This window comes from Sceloporus undulatus, chromosome 10 (genome assembly GCF_019175285.1).
Source record: "Sceloporus undulatus isolate JIND9_A2432 ecotype Alabama chromosome 10, SceUnd_v1.1, whole genome shotgun sequence".
Classification (NCBI taxonomy): Eukaryota; Metazoa; Chordata; class Lepidosauria; order Squamata; family Phrynosomatidae; genus Sceloporus; species Sceloporus undulatus.
The window spans coordinates 12,116,679-12,136,005 of NC_056531.1; the positions used below are offsets into that span (position 1 = coordinate 12,116,679).

The 19,327-nt window shown below is 45.6% G+C and overlaps 2 protein-coding genes across 9 annotated transcripts in view; one reads left to right on the plus strand and one right to left on the minus strand.

Moving 5' to 3' along the window:
- The window catches only part of LOC121916488 (thyroid adenoma-associated protein homolog), a 26,598-nt gene extending 19,778 nt beyond the window's left edge, over positions 1-6,820 (minus strand). For 3 of the 6 annotated variants that reach the window (XM_042441623.1, XM_042441625.1, XM_042441622.1), the window contains exons 1-9: positions 6,647-6,820; positions 5,330-5,507; positions 3,837-3,923; positions 3,032-3,059; positions 2,730-2,914; positions 2,477-2,599; positions 1,845-2,016; positions 544-683; positions 71-155 (exon numbers count right to left, since the gene is read on the minus strand). In XM_042441623.1, coding sequence (XP_042297557.1) covers positions 71-155; positions 544-683; positions 1,845-2,016; positions 2,477-2,599; positions 2,730-2,914; positions 3,032-3,059; positions 3,837-3,923; positions 5,330-5,507; positions 6,647-6,759 — 1,111 coding nt within the window. In that variant the 5' untranslated portion in view covers positions 6,760-6,820. Of the gene's footprint in view, positions 1-70; positions 156-543; positions 684-1,844; positions 2,017-2,476; positions 2,600-2,729; positions 2,915-3,031; positions 3,060-3,836; positions 3,924-4,005; positions 4,139-5,329; positions 5,508-6,646 lie in introns of those variants that run through there. The other 3 variants (XM_042441624.1, XM_042441627.1, XM_042441626.1) reach the window with 3 other exon arrangements.
- GSC2 (goosecoid homeobox 2) lies at positions 599-17,347 on the plus strand. Of its 3 annotated transcripts, none has more exons than XM_042441629.1 (5): positions 599-715; positions 2,979-3,076; positions 12,029-12,375; positions 15,023-15,273; positions 16,878-17,347. In XM_042441629.1, exons 3-5 carry the CDS (start codon positions 12,084-12,086, stop codon positions 16,983-16,985), a joined length of 651 nt encoding a protein of 216 aa, XP_042297563.1. In that variant the 5' UTR covers positions 599-715; positions 2,979-3,076; positions 12,029-12,083; the 3' UTR covers positions 16,986-17,347. The 3 variants fall into 3 exon arrangements, with proteins under 3 accessions (XP_042297563.1, XP_042297565.1, XP_042297564.1); XM_042441631.1 differs by having other exon boundaries at positions 15,026-15,273; XM_042441630.1 differs by lacking the exons at positions 599-715; positions 2,979-3,076 and having other exon boundaries at positions 11,204-12,375.
- The last annotated feature ends 1,980 nt before the right edge of the window (positions 17,348-19,327 follow it).

Below are 19,327 nucleotides of genomic sequence, written 5' to 3' on the forward strand. Positions count from 1 at the left end.
GAATGTGCTATTCTTTGGCGACAAAACCTGAACTGAGCAGAATAAGGGGGGGAATCCCAGCTGCACCTACCTTGAAAGCAGTAGTAATAGCAATCCGTTGGCTCTTCCAACAAATCTAAAATGGCTGGGAAAAGCACATCCAGCAACAGACAACCCTGCAGAAAGGATATAACTTGTTTGGAAAAGGGAATGGAGAAATGGGGAGAGAAGAGTTATTTCGGGAAAAGTAGAGAACTTGTTAACAGGAGGCTGCCTGACACATTTCACTGGAAAAATTCCTTGAGGCACTGAGAGAAGATTGGGAGAAGGCAAGAGGCTTTTTACAAAATTGTTGTTATTTAATAAACAGCCTCCTTTGGGGACCCCATTCCTAAATTTCTGTACGAACTGGATTACTGGGCAAGTGTGATGTTACTGATTCATTTTATGCTTGCATGTTTTAATGTTTATAATATTTTAAAATTCATGTTTGTAGTTTCAATTGATCATGAAAAGCTTAAAATGAAGGAAAAGGGCTCACGTGTATTCTTCTAAAAAGCTAACCTGTTTTGGGTCATCCATCTGGCAGGTCAGGATCTCCTTCTTGCAACAGGACAACAAACCCCGCGTCAAAACCAACCTCTCCAAACCATCTGGACTCCCAGCCGAGGGGACCACACGAAGCATCCCAAACTGGCATTCCTCTAGGCATGAAAAAGACATCCACTGTTAGGAGGTAAAGTTGTCATCAAATTGGCTCGGGTTTGTTAATCCATGGCAAATTCCAGCACTACAAGACTATGATGCTTTCCAAAGCCTGAAAGAGATCTTAGAGCACCTTTGAGACTCACTGAAGAAAGAAGTTAGAAAGAAGTTGGCAGCATGAGCTTCTGTCGACAATTTCTTCAAATGCATCTCAGGACGAAGACTTAAGTCTACGAAAGCTCATGTTGCCAACTTCTTTCTTTCAGTGAGTCTCAAAGGTGCGAAAAGATCTCTCTACATACCAATTTTACAGACTAACACAGCTATAGCTTTGAATTCAAAGCATGAAAGGTTATGTTTGGGGGACTGTATTTCCCATAATCCCCTCAACCGGCATGGCTGAAAGTATCACAAAAGAGGATGGTGACCCCAAAAGTAACTCTTCCCAGATCTGATGCTTCCAGACAATAGCAAAGTGACTTACCCAACACTGTTATTTCCAGAACCTGCCAACCAGCAACCTCCTAGGGTTGTTGGGGGACATTTGGGGGGAAAGTATTTTCAGGGGTGCGTATCAGCTCTCTAGAGTCTTCTGGAGGAACAATGTGTCCGTCCCCCTCCCCCAGCCTCTGATGTTTACCCACTGTGGCCTTAAGACAAAGTAGCAGATATAAAGCATGCTGGGATCCCAGAACAGGAAAGATAACATTTGTAGAGTGAGCCAGCGTGGTGTAGGGGGTTGAGCATTGGGCTATGACTCTGGAGACCAGGGTTTGCGTCCCAGCTCAGCCATGCAAACCCATTGGGTGTCCTTGGGCAGGTCACATCCATGTTTTGGCCACTAATGCTCCCCTCTTAGAAATTTGTAGAGTTGCCACTTGGTCCCCTCTGTCTATGTTTGTTCATCAATACCATTTGGATGGGAGAGTCAGCATGGTGGTTTGAGCACTGGACTGTGACTCTGGAGACTGGGGTTTGAATCCCAGCTTTGCTGTATGAACCCTCTGGGTGACCATGGGCAAGTCATATGCTCTCAGCCTCAGGGGAAAGCAATGGCAACCCGACTGAACAAATCTTGCCAAGAAAAACCCATGATAGGTTTGCCTTTGGGCATAAGTTGGAAATGACTTGAAGGCACACAACAACAAGAACAAAAATACCTTTGTAGGTGTCCATGATGCCATCTGTCCTCTGTCCAATGGAACTGCCACTTCCATTCAGGAGGTGATAGAGACTCAAAACAGCTCTGGCTCCTTGCTGTGGCTCCGGTGCCGTGTTAACCAGCATACTCACGGCAGTACCAGCCAGCAGACGGGTGTCCTTGCCGGTTACCTAGGATGAAACAAGACGAGGCAAACATTCTGAACAAGAAACCTTTCAAAAAGCAGTATGACGTTTGCAAGTGGGAACTGCAAACAAATGGTGCAGCATGGCACATTGTCGTTCAGAATCCCAGCCACTCTATTCCAATCCCCCACTGGTCAGTCATCATTCCATGGCCAGTGTGCATGTTCATACCACATTCGAGTCTTTTGTGGATTCCTCTCCCAATTGCACATTCTCCTACCCCTACCAGAAATTTGTTGTATTCCTGAACAATCTGAAGTTTTCTCAGGTCTCCTGGCACCTCATTCTTGTTTTCGGAGAATGGCAAGCTGAGATTGTAACAATGTCTTTTTGACCATTAAATTAAACTCAGTGGACAAATGAGGAGTGCTGCATTTTCCCAAGGAGGTCACATGCAACTAAATGTCAGCTCACTTTTGGTAGGGCAGAAAGAGTAAATACTCACCTTTTCCATCATGGTTTGTACCAGAAATCCCAGAATCCTTTGCAAGATGTCAGCATGATCCGTTCCATCCCACGCAAGGGGCAAAATGTCCTTTGGCATCCACTTGAAAAGTTGCAGACAGATCTAAAGAGGTTACAGAGAAGTGTTATCGCACAGTCTTATTCTTTTCCGACAGTGTGAAATGAAGCATATTTAATCTAACGTTAGTCCAGCTGTATTCAGAAAGACTTCAAATGTGAGCCTTCTTTCTTACCTTAACCGTGAGATAGTGCCAGTCCTCCTTCCTGGCTCTCAGGTCTTCCAGAATGAATTCAAATGTGGCAGCAATGCATCGCAACAGCGGCATCAGGTTGTTTTTCCAGTAGCATCGTCCCAGTGTACTCTCCTCGATAAAGATGCACACTGGGGATCCAAAGAACAAAACCCCATTGCCACTGCCTTTAAAATTTAGGAAAACCTATTTAAATTCTGTACTGACCAACCCCCCCCCCCTCTTTTTCAGGATTTAACATCACCTAGGAAAGCTAGAAAGGAGGAGAGGATTTGGAGACTGACCTGTTTGCAGAGTTCTAGGAGACAACGGCTGAAAGAAGAAAACAGGAATGTATTTATTTTATGTATTTATTTCATTCGTATGCCGCCTTTCTCCCAGAAGGGACCCAAGGGGGCTCACAGACAAAAAGATATGTGAAAAACATCACAATACAATGCAAAACAGTTTAAATCATCTAAAAACATGATCAAATTACATTAAAATATACAGAAGTTAAAAGACATAACTAAAATATGCAAACACCATAAAAAACCACCCCGGTATAATTATATGTGGAAGGCCTGCTTCAGTACATCGAAAGGCAAGAGTTAGCTTTCCATCTGCCTTCTTTTTAATCGATAAGTACAACACTTGTCAATAAATGTATAAACTTTTTATCTGTTAAACAGTACTCTAAAAAGGCAAACAAAGAATTGCAAGCAGAAAGTGTATACTGATGGTTGGTTAAGCCTTTTCTGGAAAACCCTTTAAAGAGACGTAGTATAACACTTGTCAAGAGATGTATAAACGTGGGTGATTTTATAATTTTATAGCTGGTGAAGAAGGGTCTCCCTGAAATGCGTAAGCAGGATAAATAAAAGCCTTTATTTTTTAAACAACGGCACAGCTTAATAACGTTTTGTTCCACAATACGGAATACATCTCGCATTTTCCTGCAACATCAAGAAGGCCACAGTTTGCCATTCCTGGCGAACGCAGACGCACGTCCGTTGCACACAGAGTGCAAATCCTTCAAATGGCAAAGTGCCTCTGTTTTCCTCCCAAAAAACCTATTTTCAAGGCTGAAATAAACCAAACCTCCTTCACCTCATTGTCCTTGGTGAGGCCGTCCATAAACTCATCCACCTGTTTGGAGACCAAGGATTCATTCCCTTCTGCCAGTTTTGCAATAATCTAAGAAAACAGAGAAACATCCAGGAGGAACATTGCTTTGAAAATACTTTGTTCTAAATCAAGTCAAAATCCAAATACTTACTGTAACACCTCATTTTACTGACTTGTACCCATTCACGTCAATATATGGTTGGCCCTCCACTTTTGTGGCTTCGACTTTTGCAGATTTGATTATTCGTGGATTTGATCAATATGTCCTCTTTAGGAATCTCAGCGCAACTCTGCCAGAAGTTGTCCATAGCGATTTGCTAGACGTTGCGAGAGAAAATACTTTGCTAGACACCATGAGTCTGTCTATGATCAACGTCTGGCAGATGTTGACCACAGAGTTGTGCTGGAGAACCTGGAGATTCCTAGAGAGGTAAAAGGAAGAGTGTTTCTTTATTTATGGTATTTCCACATTCGCGGGGGTCCTTCACCCCTAACCTCAGCGAATGTGGAGGGTTCCTACCTATTTTCTGGCTCCTCACTTGCAAAGATCAAATTCGTGGACACCAGGGATGCAGCACCACAACATGAGTAAAACAAGCTTCGAAAAGTTCTTTTTGTGAACTCCCAGAATCTCCTAGACTAGATGTTTTGGACTTCAGCCCCCAGGATTCCAGATTGCTGGTCAAGATGGTTAGGGCTTCTGAGAATTGAACTCCAAAACACGTGGAGGACCAAAGTTTGGGAATCACTGCCCTAGACTATGTCCAGGCTGGCAGCGTGGTGTAGTAGTTTGAAGGTTGGACCGCAACTCGGAGACTACAGTTCAAGTCCCAGCTTGAGCATGAAATCCACTGGGTGACCTTGGGCAAGTCACACTCTCTCAGCCCCAGGGGAAGGCAATGGCAAACCTCCTATGAACAATGTAAAGTCGAAGGCTTTCATGGCCAGCATCCGTAGTTTTTTGTGGGTCTTTCGGGCTATGTGGCCATGAAACTCTGCTAGAACATGGCCACATAGCCCGAAAGACCCACAAAAAACTACTCCTATGAACAAATCATACTGAGAAAACCTCATGATATGTTTGTCTTAGGGTCGCCATAAGTGAAGGCACCCAACAACAAGAGTGCTCCAAAAAGGAATGTTTCCAAGTTCTGAGAAAGTTCTCTGATGATAGCCACCCAAGTGGAGAAATCTAAAAAGGGGTGAGATATATGCATAGAGGATAAGACTATCTGTAGCTGGCAGTCAAAGTGCGAATTATGATCCATAAAGCCCTATATGGCTTAGGTCCATATTTTTCTGTATGAACCTGGCTGGGCCAAGATCCTCTCCTTTCAGGCTGTATCCGCACGACAGAAACAATCCGGTTTGATACCATTTTAACTGCCGTGCCTCAATGCTATAGAATTCTGAGAACAGTAGTTTGTTATGGCACCAAAGCAAAGTCATCAGGGAACCCAACTCTTTGCACCCACCTTCTCAAGTCGGCAGAAGGAGCTAGAGCTGCTGGACGCCTCCATTTGGCAGGCCACGACGCAGCAGACCAGAGGGCACATGGCGTCCCTATCCTGTTCCCATAATGCTTTGCTCACCCCGGTCAAGAGCTGAAAAGCTTCCTCCAGGTTTTGGTCCCTACATCTCTTCACCGAGCCTCTGGAATAAAAGGAAAATAATAATAATAATAATAATAATAATAATAATAACAACAACAACAACAATAATAATAATAATATACAACATCCGGCGTCGTTTTTCGGCTGCATGCAAATCATCCACAGACGCATTACAGTATAGATTTTGTAACCATTGGGGTGCAGTGGTTCAAGCGTTGGACTACAACTCTGGAAGCTAGGGTTCAAATCCTGCTTGAGCATAAAACCTCACTGGGTGACCTTGGCCCAAGGCACACTTTCTCAGCCTCAGAGGATGGCCATGGCACATCCAAAGAAGAACCCTATGATAGCGTCACTATAAGTCAAAAAGGACCCTAAAGGCAAAGGTATTGTGGGGCTTTCCTTGGCAGTTAAATTTCAGCCTGTTTTGCTTCAGGTAAGAGGCATATGGAGCCTTGGCAGCAAAGAGTGGGGGTCAAACAGTATTAAGTCTGCAGTGTAGATGCAACTCACAAGTGCTGCTGGATGGATCCCTTTGCCTCCCTCCTTTTGAATCCCTACCAGTTGAATTTCAGCCCCTCACAGAGAAGAGGCCCATGGAGCCCTGGCAGTGAAAAGTAGGGTCAAACTGCATTAATCCTGCCATGTAGATGCACCCCTGCAAGCTTTTCTAGATGGATCCCTTTGCATCCCTCTGCCTGAATCTTTACCAGTTGAATTTCAGCCTGCCCTTCTTGCAAGGTAAGAGGCCCATGGAGCCCTGGCAGTGCAAAATAGGGTCAATGCACCTTTGCAAATCCTGCTGGATGGGCCTCTTTGCTTCCCTCCTCCCGAATCTTTACCAGTGGAATTTCAGCCTGTCACCCTGCAAGATAAGAAACCAATGGAGCCCTGGCAGTGAAAAGTGGGGTCAAACTGCATTAATCCCGCAGTGTAATGCTCCCTTGCAAATCCTGCTTTGCTTCCCTCGGGCTGAATCTCTACCAGTGGAATTTCAGCCTGTCATCTTCCAGAAAAAGAGATCCATGCAGCATGGGGAGGGGGAGCAGAAGCCCTGGCCAGCTTTGCAAGGAGAGTCCTCCCAAAGAAGGGCTCCCAGGAGGCTTGGCACCCTGGGTGTCCCTTTGTCCATGCCATCTGCCAGGTGGGTACCTTGACTTTTTTTTGGTCCCAACTCACCCTGCAAATCGCTGGAGTTTCTCCAAGACCAGGAGGCAAGCCTGACCCTCCTCTTGGCCCAAGGCTTGGTAAAAGAGCGATGCCCTCTCCAGCTCCTCCTGGGCACCATGCATCGCCCTCCAAAGCCTTGCTGCAAGAGACTGGAGCAAGGCTTCAAGCAGAAATCCTGGGCGATCATAGAGTGCCAGGGCTCCTGGAAGGAAACAAGCGGGCCTTACAGACGCAGCACCGCCGCCTAGCGGCCACTACAGGAACAACAAGTGGCCCAACAGAACTGCCTGAGTGCTTTTGCCTTCTTTCCTTCCAAAATCCACCAGAGATGATGATGATGATGATGATGGTGGTGATGATGTACATTTCTAGACCGCTTACCTATGTACTAAGCAAGATCTTGTAGCCCCTTTGAGATCCACTGAAAGAAAGAAATTGGCAGCAGGAGCTTTCGTAGACTTCTCTCTACGTATCCATGGATTCATAGAATCATAGAGCTGGAAGAGACCCCAAGGGCCATCCAGCCCAACCCCATTCTGCCATGCAGGAACTCTCCATCAAAGCACTCCCTGTGACGGCCATCCAGCCTCTGTTTAAAGACCTCCAAAGGAGGAGACTCCACCATCCTCCATTGAGGGAGTGTGTTTGACTGTTGAACAGCCCTCAGGAGGTCCCTCCTAATGTTGAGGTGGAATCTCTTTTCCTGCAGTTGCATCCATTATTCCAGGTCCTATTCTCTGGAGCAGCAGAAAACAAGCTCACGCCACCCTCAATGTGACACCCCTTCAAATTAAGCAGGCACAAATCCTCCTTGCATATCCTCCCACCCTGAGACCTTGCCATTGAACAACAGAACAATACACAGATTAGTATGTAAATCGCTCCTCCCAACCTAGACTTGCACTGTGTGTGTGTGTGTACCCCACTCACTTCCAAGTCAGCATTCTCTGAAGATGCCAGCCACAGATGCTGCCAAAATGTCAGGAACAAAGTCTTCTAGAACATGGCGACATAGCCCCGAAAAACCCACAAAAATACTATGGGTGCTGGCTGTGAAAGCCCTTGACAAAACACCCCTTCAAATAGTTTGTGTGTGTGTGTGTGTGTGTATGCACACACACACACATCCTACTCACTTCCATGCCAGCATTCTCTGAAGATGCCAGCCACAGATGCTGGCGAAACGTCAGGAATAAACTCTTCTAGAACATGGTCACATAGCCCGAAAAACCCACAAAAAACTATGGATGCCAGCCATGAAAGCCTTCAACTTCACCCCTTCCAATGTTTAAACAGGACAATCATATCACTTCTTAACCTTCTCTTCTCCAGGCTAAACATCCCCAGCTCCCTAAGGCGTTCCTCATAGGGCAAGGTTTCCAGACCCTTCACCATTTTGGTTGCCTCCTTTGGACACGCTCCAGCTTCTGAACATCCTTTCTGAACTGTGGTGCCCAGAACTGGGCGCAGTATTCCAGGTGAGGCCTGACCAAAGCAGAATAGTGTGGCACTATGACTTCCCTTGGCCTCCTGGCTGCTGTGTGCGTGTGCCCTGCATTCACCCTGAGATTCCTCTCCCTTGGTTTCAGGGCCAGCGAAGATGAGCCAGGCCCAGAGACCTGGCAATGTTAGCAGCCTCACTTGGTCCACCTGTAAAATGTCCCCATTGCTTGCCTTGCATGGGGCTCAAGCACCAAGCAACCCACAAAAGTTTGAGGCTCTATTGTGCAACTCCAGAGGGCTTTCCAACTTGGATGTTGGCTGGGCCAAGGATGTTCATTCAAAGGATGCCTTGCGAGCTGATGGGCCCCCGTTTGGTTTTAAATCAACTCTTCCTAAAGCACCACACTTTGTTCAGTGCTTAATCTTTTCCTTTTTGCGCTCAGCCTCGCAAGGCAGGGGCAGGGGCCATCGCTCCTCCAGCTTCCACACAGAAAGATTTTCCAAACCTATAAATTCAATTTTGACAAATGAACAGCTAAAGCAGATTAACCTCTCTCTTTTTTTCTTTCTTGGTGGTAGTGGTTAATCCCTATAATGGTTTTAGAATCTCTTTCCCCAATAAGAAAATGATAAAAGGCCTTCTTTTCTATTCTCTTCATCCATATCTCGACATTGTCTCGGGCTTGTCTACATTTTTCCTGCCCCCGCTCTTGTTTTATTTTCCTCCTTTCTTTTCTTTTCTTCTAATACGGCATCAGGACCAAGATCTTATCTCGGTAAACACAACATCAATAAATCCCTTCTTCTTATTTGCCCCTTTTCAAGAACCGGGGCCCAAGGCAGTGCCGGCTTGATGGGGGATTTGATTACCGGCCCTTATCAAAAGTCTTCTTTGTGAAATCTGGGTCTTAAATCCCATAATTCTTGGATAAAAGAAGCATTACTAGTCTATTTTCACCAAAGTGAAAGGTATGGCGTGAATGAAAGAAAGCAATCAGCACAGAGACTAATAGGCTAAATGTATGGGGCCCTTGCATGGTTACGGAGTGGCCAGGGAGCCAAGCTGTGGGTCGGGGATTATGGAGAGCAAGCCGCTATGGCAGATGGGATTTGTTGGCCATGCGCACGCACAGATCTGCTTCAGGTTGTGCAATCGTCGATGCTTTAACTCCTCCGAAACAGCACCCTGTGTTTCTTGCACAATTGTTGCTCCCAGCTAGAGCAGACCTATTGCATCTGTTCCTGAATGGCAAGCTTGCATTGGTGTACGTTCAATGGGTCTACTCTAGTCGGGACTAACTATTGGCTTTAGTTCAGTACAGTCAGCCCTCCATAGCCACAGATTCTTTATCCATAGATTCAAGCATCCGTGGCTTGAAATGATCCAATAATAATATACACTCAGCTCTCTGTATCCGTGGATTCTTCATCCATGGATTTCAGCGGTTTGAAAATTTTCCAAAAATATATACATTCTGAAAAGCAAACCATGATTGTGCCGTTTTATATAAGGGGAATCATTTTACTGTCCATTGTATTTTATGGGACATGACCATTCATGGATTTTGGTATCCACAGGGAACCAAACTCCAGCAGATACCAAAGGCACACTGTATATTCCAAAAAGCCAACCTTGATTTTGCCATTTGATATGAGGGGCAATATTTTACTGTGCCGTTGCATTTAACGGGACTCAAGCATCCACAAAATGTGGTATCCAGAAAGTGTCCTGGAACCAAACCCCAGCAGGTACTAAGGACCCACTGTAGCATCCAAAATCCACAAAACAGTGATACCATTATGTGACCAAGCAAAATGAATGAAATATATGTTGCAAGCTTTCGAAGCCCCACTGGCAAAGGTGTTAAAAATCATACAGGAGAAAAGGATTTTTTTGGACAATGTTAGTTGCCGGCCTGCATTTTGTCAAGACATTGTTGGTGTTGTTCTGAGTCCGGAGGGATGTCTATGCAGGCAGGCAATTCCTTCTCCTGGCCACATGGTACTGGGAGGCAAAGTATTTTAAAGTGCGGGAAATAAAATTTAAATTCTCTTAGCTACACACAAAGTTACGTTTTTTGAGACTGAGGATGTCTCAGTTCTTTGTGAGGCCACAAAGCCCTGATCGAGGGTTTTGGTTCTGTCATTATGGATGAAGTTGGGAAATAGAGGAACGCACTGATGAACCTCCTCTGAAGAAATCTTGAGCAGAAACCTCTATTTTCCCCCCAGAAACAGTATGATGTAGTAGTGTGATGTTAGACCTGGGTTCAAACTCTGCTCAGCCTCAGAGGAAAGGAGTGACAAACTGTGTTTATGTGCCTTAAGACACCTGTTGACTTATGGCGACTCCATTCATTTCACAGGGTTTTCTTAGGCAAGGAATAGTCAGAAGTGGGTTGGCCAGTTCCTTCCTCTGAAACATAGCACCTGGTATTCCTTGTCAGTCACCATCCAGGGACTAACCAGAACTCACCATGCTCAGCTTCCAAGATGAGAAGAATCTGGTGCCCTTAGGGTATTTAGGCCTAAATGACAAACTTTGTTGTTGCTGCTGTTGTGTGCCTTCAAGTTGTTTCTGACTTATGGCAACCCTATCATGGGCTTTTCTTGGAAGATTTGTTCAGAGAAGGTTTGTCTTTGCTTTCCCCTGAGGCTGAGAGAGTGTGACTTGCCCAAGGCCACCCAGTGGGTTTCCATGGCTGAGCTGGGAACTGAACCTAGTCTCCAGAGTCATAGTCCAGCACTCAAACCACTCCACCGCACTGGATCAAATGACAAACTACCTCTGAATAAATCTTGGGAGGACCACGATAGGGCAGTCGACCTATGTCACGGTGTGAAACTGGATTATTTCTGAAGTGTGGATGCAGCCCCAGAAAGAATCTGTTTAAAAAAGCGTAGCTTGATTTTCGCTGGGAATGACCAGCAAGATATCTCTTTCAGTGTTATCTGCTTTAAAGAAGCTTGTCTTTACTGTACAGAGACACGTTACATGTTTATGGATTTTACTGTGCCGTGGATTTTTGGGTTGGATCTGATTTGTCCGAGTTTTATTGTGAGGCCTGTCAGTCAGATCAATCGATGGTATAGATATTCAGCTTGGCAAGCTGTAGTGTTTTGGAGTGGGTGGGGTGGGAGACGGGATCCAAATGGCACAACTTTTCTTGTACTCTAAAGAGCAAATAAATTGGCATCGGGAAAAAGCCCTCACCTTGCAAAGCGTTTGGATTGCTAGTGTCATTTTCTGTTTTCTATTATCCTGCTAAACCTCCCCCCCATCTCTACCAGCATCCCCATATTGTGCGATATGACAGTTCCCTTTTGATGGGAAGGCTTTCATTTGGTCGAAGGGAAGGGGAAAAAAGATAATTTGCTCTTCTTTTTAAAAAGGAGTTAATCCTTCTGGGCCATTTCTGGCCTGGTGAAACAGCTTTTCTCTCTCCGCTCCCCCCGCCTTTCGATTCCCTCCCCATCTTGAACTGGAAGCTTCAGACACAATGGGTATCATAACCACCTCAAATCTACACTTGAGATAGAGAAATCAGATTTCCTTCTAGAGTCATTTCGGCCGGATTAGCTAAATCTTAGATCCACACTAACCCTTCACAAAGCTGTCAAGATTAGTTAGAATGTATTTTATTCCAACAAGGGGGGTTTATGGTTGTTGTTTTTTTCCTTTCCAAGAAGGATTATATAGATATATACGTATATATTTAGGAGGTGCTTGGGTGTCAAGCAGCAAGCTTAGTTGGACAGAGGCGTAGGGCAAGGAGGCGGGGGGGGTATACATGTATTTGGGTTGGCCTGGAAGCACACCAAATAAAAAGGCAGGGAAGGTTTGAATAAGACGCGTGGGCCACGCACAGAAGACAGTTTCTTAGTCCTCTTGGGCAACGGTCACTGTGGGGTTTGGTAAAAACGGGTTTCTTGGTTCTGCCATTACAGAATTAGGCCCTGTCCTGTAACGTAGAAGTGCTCCGGTTTCCAGACACCACTGAGGATGTCTGGAGAGACTCCTTCAGACGGAGATCTTGGGAAGAGTAGTATCAAGAGATCGTGCTCCTTCACCATCGAGAACATCCTTGCAGACCGAAGACCCCAGGTCCTTCTCCCGTTCTATTTCCGAGGGGTCTTGGACTGTGAACCCAAAGCGCTCAGTGCCCTGGGGAGCATTGCCGCCAGCTCGCTGCAAGACGAGGAGGAAGCTGACGAGGTGGATGTTGGGCAATGCAGTTGCTGTTGCTGCTCTCACAGCAGCGCTCCTTCGTGGCCGGAGACCCCCAACTGGTTCGGTAAGTCCCCTTGGGTTGGATGGCTCCATGCACAATGGAGGAGAGTTTCAGTTTGCAGATGATTGCTGTAACCATGGGCTTAGCTTGTTGTTGTTGTGAGCCTTCATGTCATTTCTGACTTATGGTGACCCTAAGGCCATGAACCTGTCATGGATTTTTCTTGGCAAGATTTGTTCAGAGAAGGTTTGCTATTGCCTTTCCCTGAGGCTGAAAGTATGTGACTTGGCCAAGGTCCTCCAGCAGGTTTCATGGCCAAGTTGAGAATCCAACCTGGGCTCCAGAGTCGTAGTCCAATATTCAAACCACTATGCCATGCTGGCTCTCAGCAGGGCGGGATAATATTATGGCTTCTGGATCACATTCCATAGCCTTAGTCTTCCTGGTGCCCTCCAGCTCCCTTCTTTCAGGATCAGAGGTCATCTCATCTGTGGCTGATGGGAGCCATGGTCTGAAATGTTGTTGTGGGCCTTCAAGTCTTTTCAAACTTCTTAGAAGGTGCCACATTCCAGAAGGCTGGTACAAGACCTTCCCTTGGGTTTGGTCAGTTTCTTCAGGCACTGAATTCTGGCTTTATTCCATGGAGGTCAAAGCTTTGTATGTATCGCTCCAAAAGGTTCTCTAATGGGGCCACCTTTAAGACCCACAACTGCTTAGCTTCAGCAACATGCATTCCTTGGGTGCTTCTGCCTGTCTCTTTTCTTTGGATGCCTCAAGTGTTTCTCCAAATACTCAACTGAAATTTTATGTTCCTGAAATGCTAGAAATTTGGGAACAGAAAGCAAATTTAATTGAGGAGGGTCTACCCTTTTGTCAGTGCAGGAAATCTCTTGCTATACAGGTTGAGTCTCTCTTATCCAGAATTTAAAAATCCCAAATACTCCCCAAAAAACCCAAAATTGTTTTCATGGGTGGCTGAGAGAGTGACACAGCTTTGCTTTCTGATGGTTCAGTGTACACAAACTTGGCTTCATGCACAACATTATTTAAAATACTGTATTGCGTATAAAACTACTGTCAAGCTATGTTTATAAGGTATATACGAAACATAAATGAATTTTGTGTTTCGACTTGGGTCCCATTTCCAAGATATCTGTTTATATGCAACTGCAGGCATTCCAAAATCCTAAAAAAAATCAAAATCCAAAATACTTCTGGTCCCAAGCATTTTGGATAAGGGAGATGCAACCTATATTATTCCTGTTTGGTGGTTATCTAGCCTTTAAGAACATCTAACAAAGGCAAGCTATAAATTGGTTATTCTTTTACGTGGCACAAGCTAACAGAGCTACGCATCTGCAGTCTGCCTTCTTTGGATGGTGTTTAAACTGTTATTCATTGACACACTTTTAATGTCTTATTTCATGTTTGGGAAGTAGAAAACCATTATGGAACAGATAGAAGAGTGAAAAACATTTTGAACGTAGGGTGGGGGAAAAACACCAGTTCCTTTCTTCAGCTCGAGAGACGTTGGTCCCAGATGCAAACCTAATTTCCATGTTGTACTGTCAATTTTAGGCCAGCTTGGAACTCGTACAAGGTGCAGAATGACAACTCCTATTATCCCCAGCCCCTGGGGCAATGCCAAGATGATAGGAATTGTTGCCTTCCAGATCCAGAGGGTGCCAGGTTGGGGATGGATGCCTTAGTCTGCCTTGAGATGGATGCAGCACACATACCACTGCCCTTCCCCAGAAATGTTTTAAAAGTGAACCAAAAAGTTATTTTTTTTTCCTGTTCTTTGAAGCCGCCAGGAGTGGCATTTTTGACCTTAAACAGGTTTCTGTCATTTCTCAAATCTCAAGCCATATCCTATGAGGAACGACTTAGGGAGCTGGGGATGTTTAGCCTGGAGAAGAGAAGGTTAAGGGGTGATATGATAGCCCTGTTTAAATATTTGAAGGGATGTCATATTGAGGAGGGAGCAAGCTTGTTTTCTGCTGCTCCAGAGACTAGGACCCGGAGCAATGGATGCAAGCTGCAGGAAAAGAGATTCCACCTAAACATTAGGAGGAACTTCCTGACAGTAAGGGCTGTTCGACAGTGGAACACACTCCCTCGGAGTGTAGTAGAGTCTCCTTCTTTGGAGGTCTTTAAACAGGGGCTGGATGGCCATCTGTCGAGTATGCTTTGATTGGGATTTCCTGCATGGCAGGGGGTTGGACTGGATGGCCCTTGTGGTCTCTTCCAACTCTACAATTCTATGATTCTATTATTCAAACCCTACCAAATTCAGACTGGATGTGCCCTGCTGGCATTGCTCATTTGGTTTTTTTCTTCTTATTTTGAGCCGTAGTGGTGGGCTCTTGAAGCAGAATATTGGCTCCTGGATCTTCTGAGGTTGCCTACCTTTGGGCTATATATAGCATACCCTGCTCTAGAGCTCTCTAGTAAATACCCCACCCTAAACTGCAAACCCCAGGATCTCGTAGGTTGGAACCATGGCAGTTAAAGTGGCACGCCTTCCAATTGTCCCGATTTGCCAGGGGCTGTTCCCAATTAATCTTCTGCCATCCCACTTTCTCAGATCCTTTTGAAATGTCCTGGTTTCTCTTTTCTCCTCCCACCTTCTCCCTTTCATGGCATGGGATGGCCTAGGCTGCTTGTTTCACTAGGCAAACCAAGTGAATTCCAAATGTTTCTTTCCCAGCAGATGCCAGGTTTCCCTGGCCCATGCGGCTCTTCCATCCCATTGGCAGGCCGTGCAAGAACCCTCGTGGGAGTCAGAGCGAGCTGCAAACTTTTCACCAGATCCAGCGACGGACCCGCCGACACCGGACTATCTTCACTGAGGATCAGCTCCAGGCCCTGGAGGCCCTCTTCCATCAGAACCAGTATCCCGATGTCATCACCCGAGAGCATCTGGCCAACCGGATCCATCTGAAAGAGGAGAGAGTGGAGGTAAGGCTCAGTCTTACCCTGGGCTGCGATGAGCAAATAGAATCAAACAGAGATCAAGATACATAGAGTATCATAGAATAGAATCATAAAATCCTAGAGTTGGAAGAGACCCCAAGGGCCATCCAGTCCAACCCCCTTCTGCCATGCAGGAAATCTCAATCAAAGCATCCCCAACAGATGGTCATTCAGCTTCTGTTTAAAGATCTCCAAAGAAGGAGACCACCACTCTCCAAGGCAGCTCTTACTGTCAGGGAGTAATTCCTAATGTTGAGCTGGAATTTGAATCCATTGCTCTGTATCCTATTCTCAGGAGCAGCAGAAAACAAGCTTGCTCCCTCTTCAATATGACACCCCTTCAAATATTTAAAGGGCTATCCTATCACCTCTTAACCTTCTCCGACACACGAACAACCTGCTGAATAAAAAACAGAGCCTGGAAGTAACTTGTCAAAGACAACCAGTTACTTGGAATAAACTCTTTCCCCCCAAAAAACAAAGGTATTAACTACATTACTGGACAACTGTCACTTACCAAGGGATAACTTCGCTCTGGGTCCATTTGTAGTACAGAATGCAGCATATCCTCCAACGGATTTGGCAGGGGCAGCCCAGATTAATCCTTTGCTGGCCCACTTTCACAGCTGAATTTAAAATATCCCAGTTTCTCTCTCTTCTTACCACTTTCTTCCTTTGTCTTTGTCTGGATATGATAAAGTCCTTAGTTCAACCTGCAAAAGGCATTTGCACCCAGTTAATTCAACAAGGGAGAGAGAAGAGAAGGGGGCAGAATCTTGTTCTTCCCAGTAGGTGCTGGCCAAAGCAAACTGTTCTGGCCTCTCCTAGTTTCCGGGTACATCCTCATTGGCACCTTTCCCATCTTGATCACACTCTGCTATTGGTTTTCTGTTTTTTCCTCTGCCAAATTTTCGTGTCCGTTTTTTGTCTGCAAAACAGCAAGGGCTCTTTTATAAGGCTGTGGTTTTGTAGTTTTTTGTGGGTTTTTCGGGCTCTGTGGCCATGTTCTACAAATGTTTATTCCTGACGTTTCACCAGCATTTGTGGCTAACGTCTTCAGAGAATGCTGTCATGGAAGAGAGTGGAAAAGTATATATATCCCACTCTCTTCCATGCCAGCATTGTCTGAAGATGCCAGCCACAGATGCCGGCGAAATGTCAGGAATAAACTCTTCTAGAACATGGCCACAGAGCCTGAAAAACCCACCAAAACTATGGATGCCAGCCATGAAAATCTTCAATTGTGATTTTGCTTTAACAGCCATGGCTATGATTGGGGCCTGCAGCAAGTATGCTAATATAGCCAGCCCTCCATATCCATGAATGCAAGCGTCCATGGATTGAAAAGATTCTCAAAAATATCAGTCCAGCAAGCAAACTCTGATTTTGCCGTTTGATATAAGGGACACCCTTTTACTATGCTGCTACATTCAACGGGACTTGAGCATCCATGGATTTTGGTACTCATGGCAGGGTTCTGGCACCAAACCCCAGCAGATGCCAAGGGCTTACTGTATTATGCATTAACTCTCATGCTTTGACTAGTTGGCTTTGGGGGCTGAAAAATATTCTTTTTTTCCACCCCACAGGTTTGGTTTAAAAATCGTCGCGCCAAATGGCGGCACCAGAAGAGAGCCTCGGCCTCAGCGCTCATCCTTCAAGGCTCCAAGAAGCCATCAGAGGGAAGCTGCTCCTGAAGAGGAGAGTCCTTTGACTGGGCTAACCTTAGCAGCCCTTTTCTTTCTGTGTATAATTTTGGATTAGAATTAGAGGGGGAGAAAAAAGAAGAGAGATGCCTTTCCAATTCCAGGGCCTTTTCATGCAACACAGTGATTCCACTTGAACACTTCTGGCTAGTGTAGTCTCTGGAGATTTGTAGTTTGTGGAGGCACTTGGGGCACTTAATGGCTGGGAATACTCAAGGCTCCTCCCTGAACTGCGAATCTCAGGAGTCCGCAAGGATGGAACCATACCAGTTAAAGCAGAATCGTAGTGCTGCAACAACATCTTTTTAAAGGCTTTAAATGTCAGGGGAGGGAGTAATAAACATTGTATTGCGACAGCTAGACCTGCCTAAGATCTTTTCTTGTTTCCTAATAAAGGCCCAATGGTTAAGGTTTCCATCCTCTAGAAAGTCATCTCCCAATGTACACCTCATTCTTTTCTTTCTTTGTTACTGCAAAGTTCTTCATCTCAGTTTGCGTCCACACTGCAAGAATAATCCGCACCAGGAGTGATTTTGCACCATTTGCCATTGTGAACAATGATCCTTTACCATTTTTAAAAAAGATTTTAGAGACATTGGCTGCATCCGCTCTGCAGAAATAATCCGGTTTGAGACTGCTTTAATGGCCATGGCTCAAGGCTAATTCTGGGAAGCGTAGTTTGATGCAGCACCAGAGCTCTGCTATGCTTCCCAGAATCCCATAACCTTGAGACATGGCCATTAGAGCGATATCAAACCAGATTATTTCTGCAGCGCGGATGCAGCCAAACGTCTCTAATTTTTCTTAAAAGGGCAAAGGATAATAAAGGCGAGATATAAGAAATTAAAATGTTAATAATGATAATGATGATGATGATAATAATAATAATAATTCAGGATTGCAAGCAGTGCAAAATCACTCCTGGCGCATCCAGAAGGGGGTCCGCCATCCAAGGAGGGCCTCTCCCAATGGGTAAAAATGGCCTCCTGCCAACCCTCTCTGGTAAAGAAAGCAAATTCTGAAAGCCTGAAGCCTGCTTATCTTTGCTGGGCGCCCCGATGTTGGAAGGAGTCTCACTGGGCAAATCCAGAGGACAAAGCAAATCATCAGGCGGAGTGGTCCCAAGACATTTTGCTGCCTGAGACAAAGGAGGCGATGGTGCCCTCCTCTCCTTTCCATGGGTAGAAGGTGCACCGGATGGCAATTGACATGTGCTTGGGCATTGGCACGGGAAGAGATCCCAAGGACAAGACAGGGCAACATAGGGACCACGGAGAGCTCCATGCTCTAACACTTAGTGGCAGTTCCCTGTGTCCAATGTTAGGCCTGGCCCTCCCTGAAAACCAACGTCTGGCCTATGTACAACACCGCACCACACTGTTATAGTGCTATTCTCAGCTGGAGAGGCCTCGCTGAACTATAAATCCCAGGATTCCACCAGAGGCAGCCGTAGCTGTTAAAGTGGAAGCATGGCAGTGTAACAGTGCAGTGGGATAAGACTCTATCGATTCTCGAAAGCCTTATGGCGACCCTCTCCTGGGGTTTTCTTGGCCAGAGTTGCTCCGAAGGGGCTTGCCACAGGCCCTTCTCTGAGGCCGAGAGAGTGTGATGCGTCTAACAATGTTTTCAGCCTGCGGTTAGGAACACGCAGAGAGAAGGCTTCCATCAACCTGGAAATAGTGGTCCAAAACCCACTGCAGAAACCATCCAGTTTGAGAGCGTTTGAACTGCCCCTGGCTCAATGCGAGGGGATTCTGGGAGCTGTAGTGCTTATGTGAGCCCTTGAGCCATCTCTGTCAGAGAAGACCTTGAGCCAACTATAAACTACAATTCCCAGGATCCCCTAGCATTGAGCAAGGGGCTCAGACTAGATGATTCCTGGAGGAACTTTGGGCCCTTGAAGGCCCTTTTGTTGTGGGACCTGAGAAAGAATGGCTGCTCTTGTGGACTCCAGTTCCCATCAGCCTCCAGCCAGCCAGGTTAGGGATGATGGGACTTGTGGTTCCAAACCTCTGGAGGGCCAAAAGCTTCACTCAGCCCTGGGACCTAGATTCTCCTTGTGTTCACACCCACCAATAATAATAATAATAATAATAATAATAATAATAATAATAATAATACATTTTATTTATATATCGCCTTTCCAAGAAAGGATCAAGGCGGCTTACAAAAATGCATAAACAACAACATAAACAATACAAGCGATAAGCAATAAACAAACCAAGGCAAATGCAGTCTGGGGGAGGAGCTTGTGTTTGTTTGTTTTTTACAAACAACACCCCTGTAGTGTTGTCCTGGTGCATCTACACTGTGGAAAAAAGGCTTCAAGGGCT

Excerpts from the sequence above, each read along its gene's own strand:
- GSC2 (XM_042441629.1), top strand. The coding sequence starts at position 12,084 with ATGTCTGGAGAGACTCCTTCAGACGGAGATCTTGGGAAGAGTAGTATC. Across the intron at positions 12,376-15,022 it reads GGAGACCCCCAACTGGTTCG|CAGATGCCAGGTTTCCCTGG; the intron begins GTAAGTCCCCTT and ends TTTCTTTCCCAG. Across the intron at positions 15,274-16,877 it reads TGAAAGAGGAGAGAGTGGAG|GTTTGGTTTAAAAATCGTCG; the intron begins GTAAGGCTCAGT and ends TCCACCCCACAG.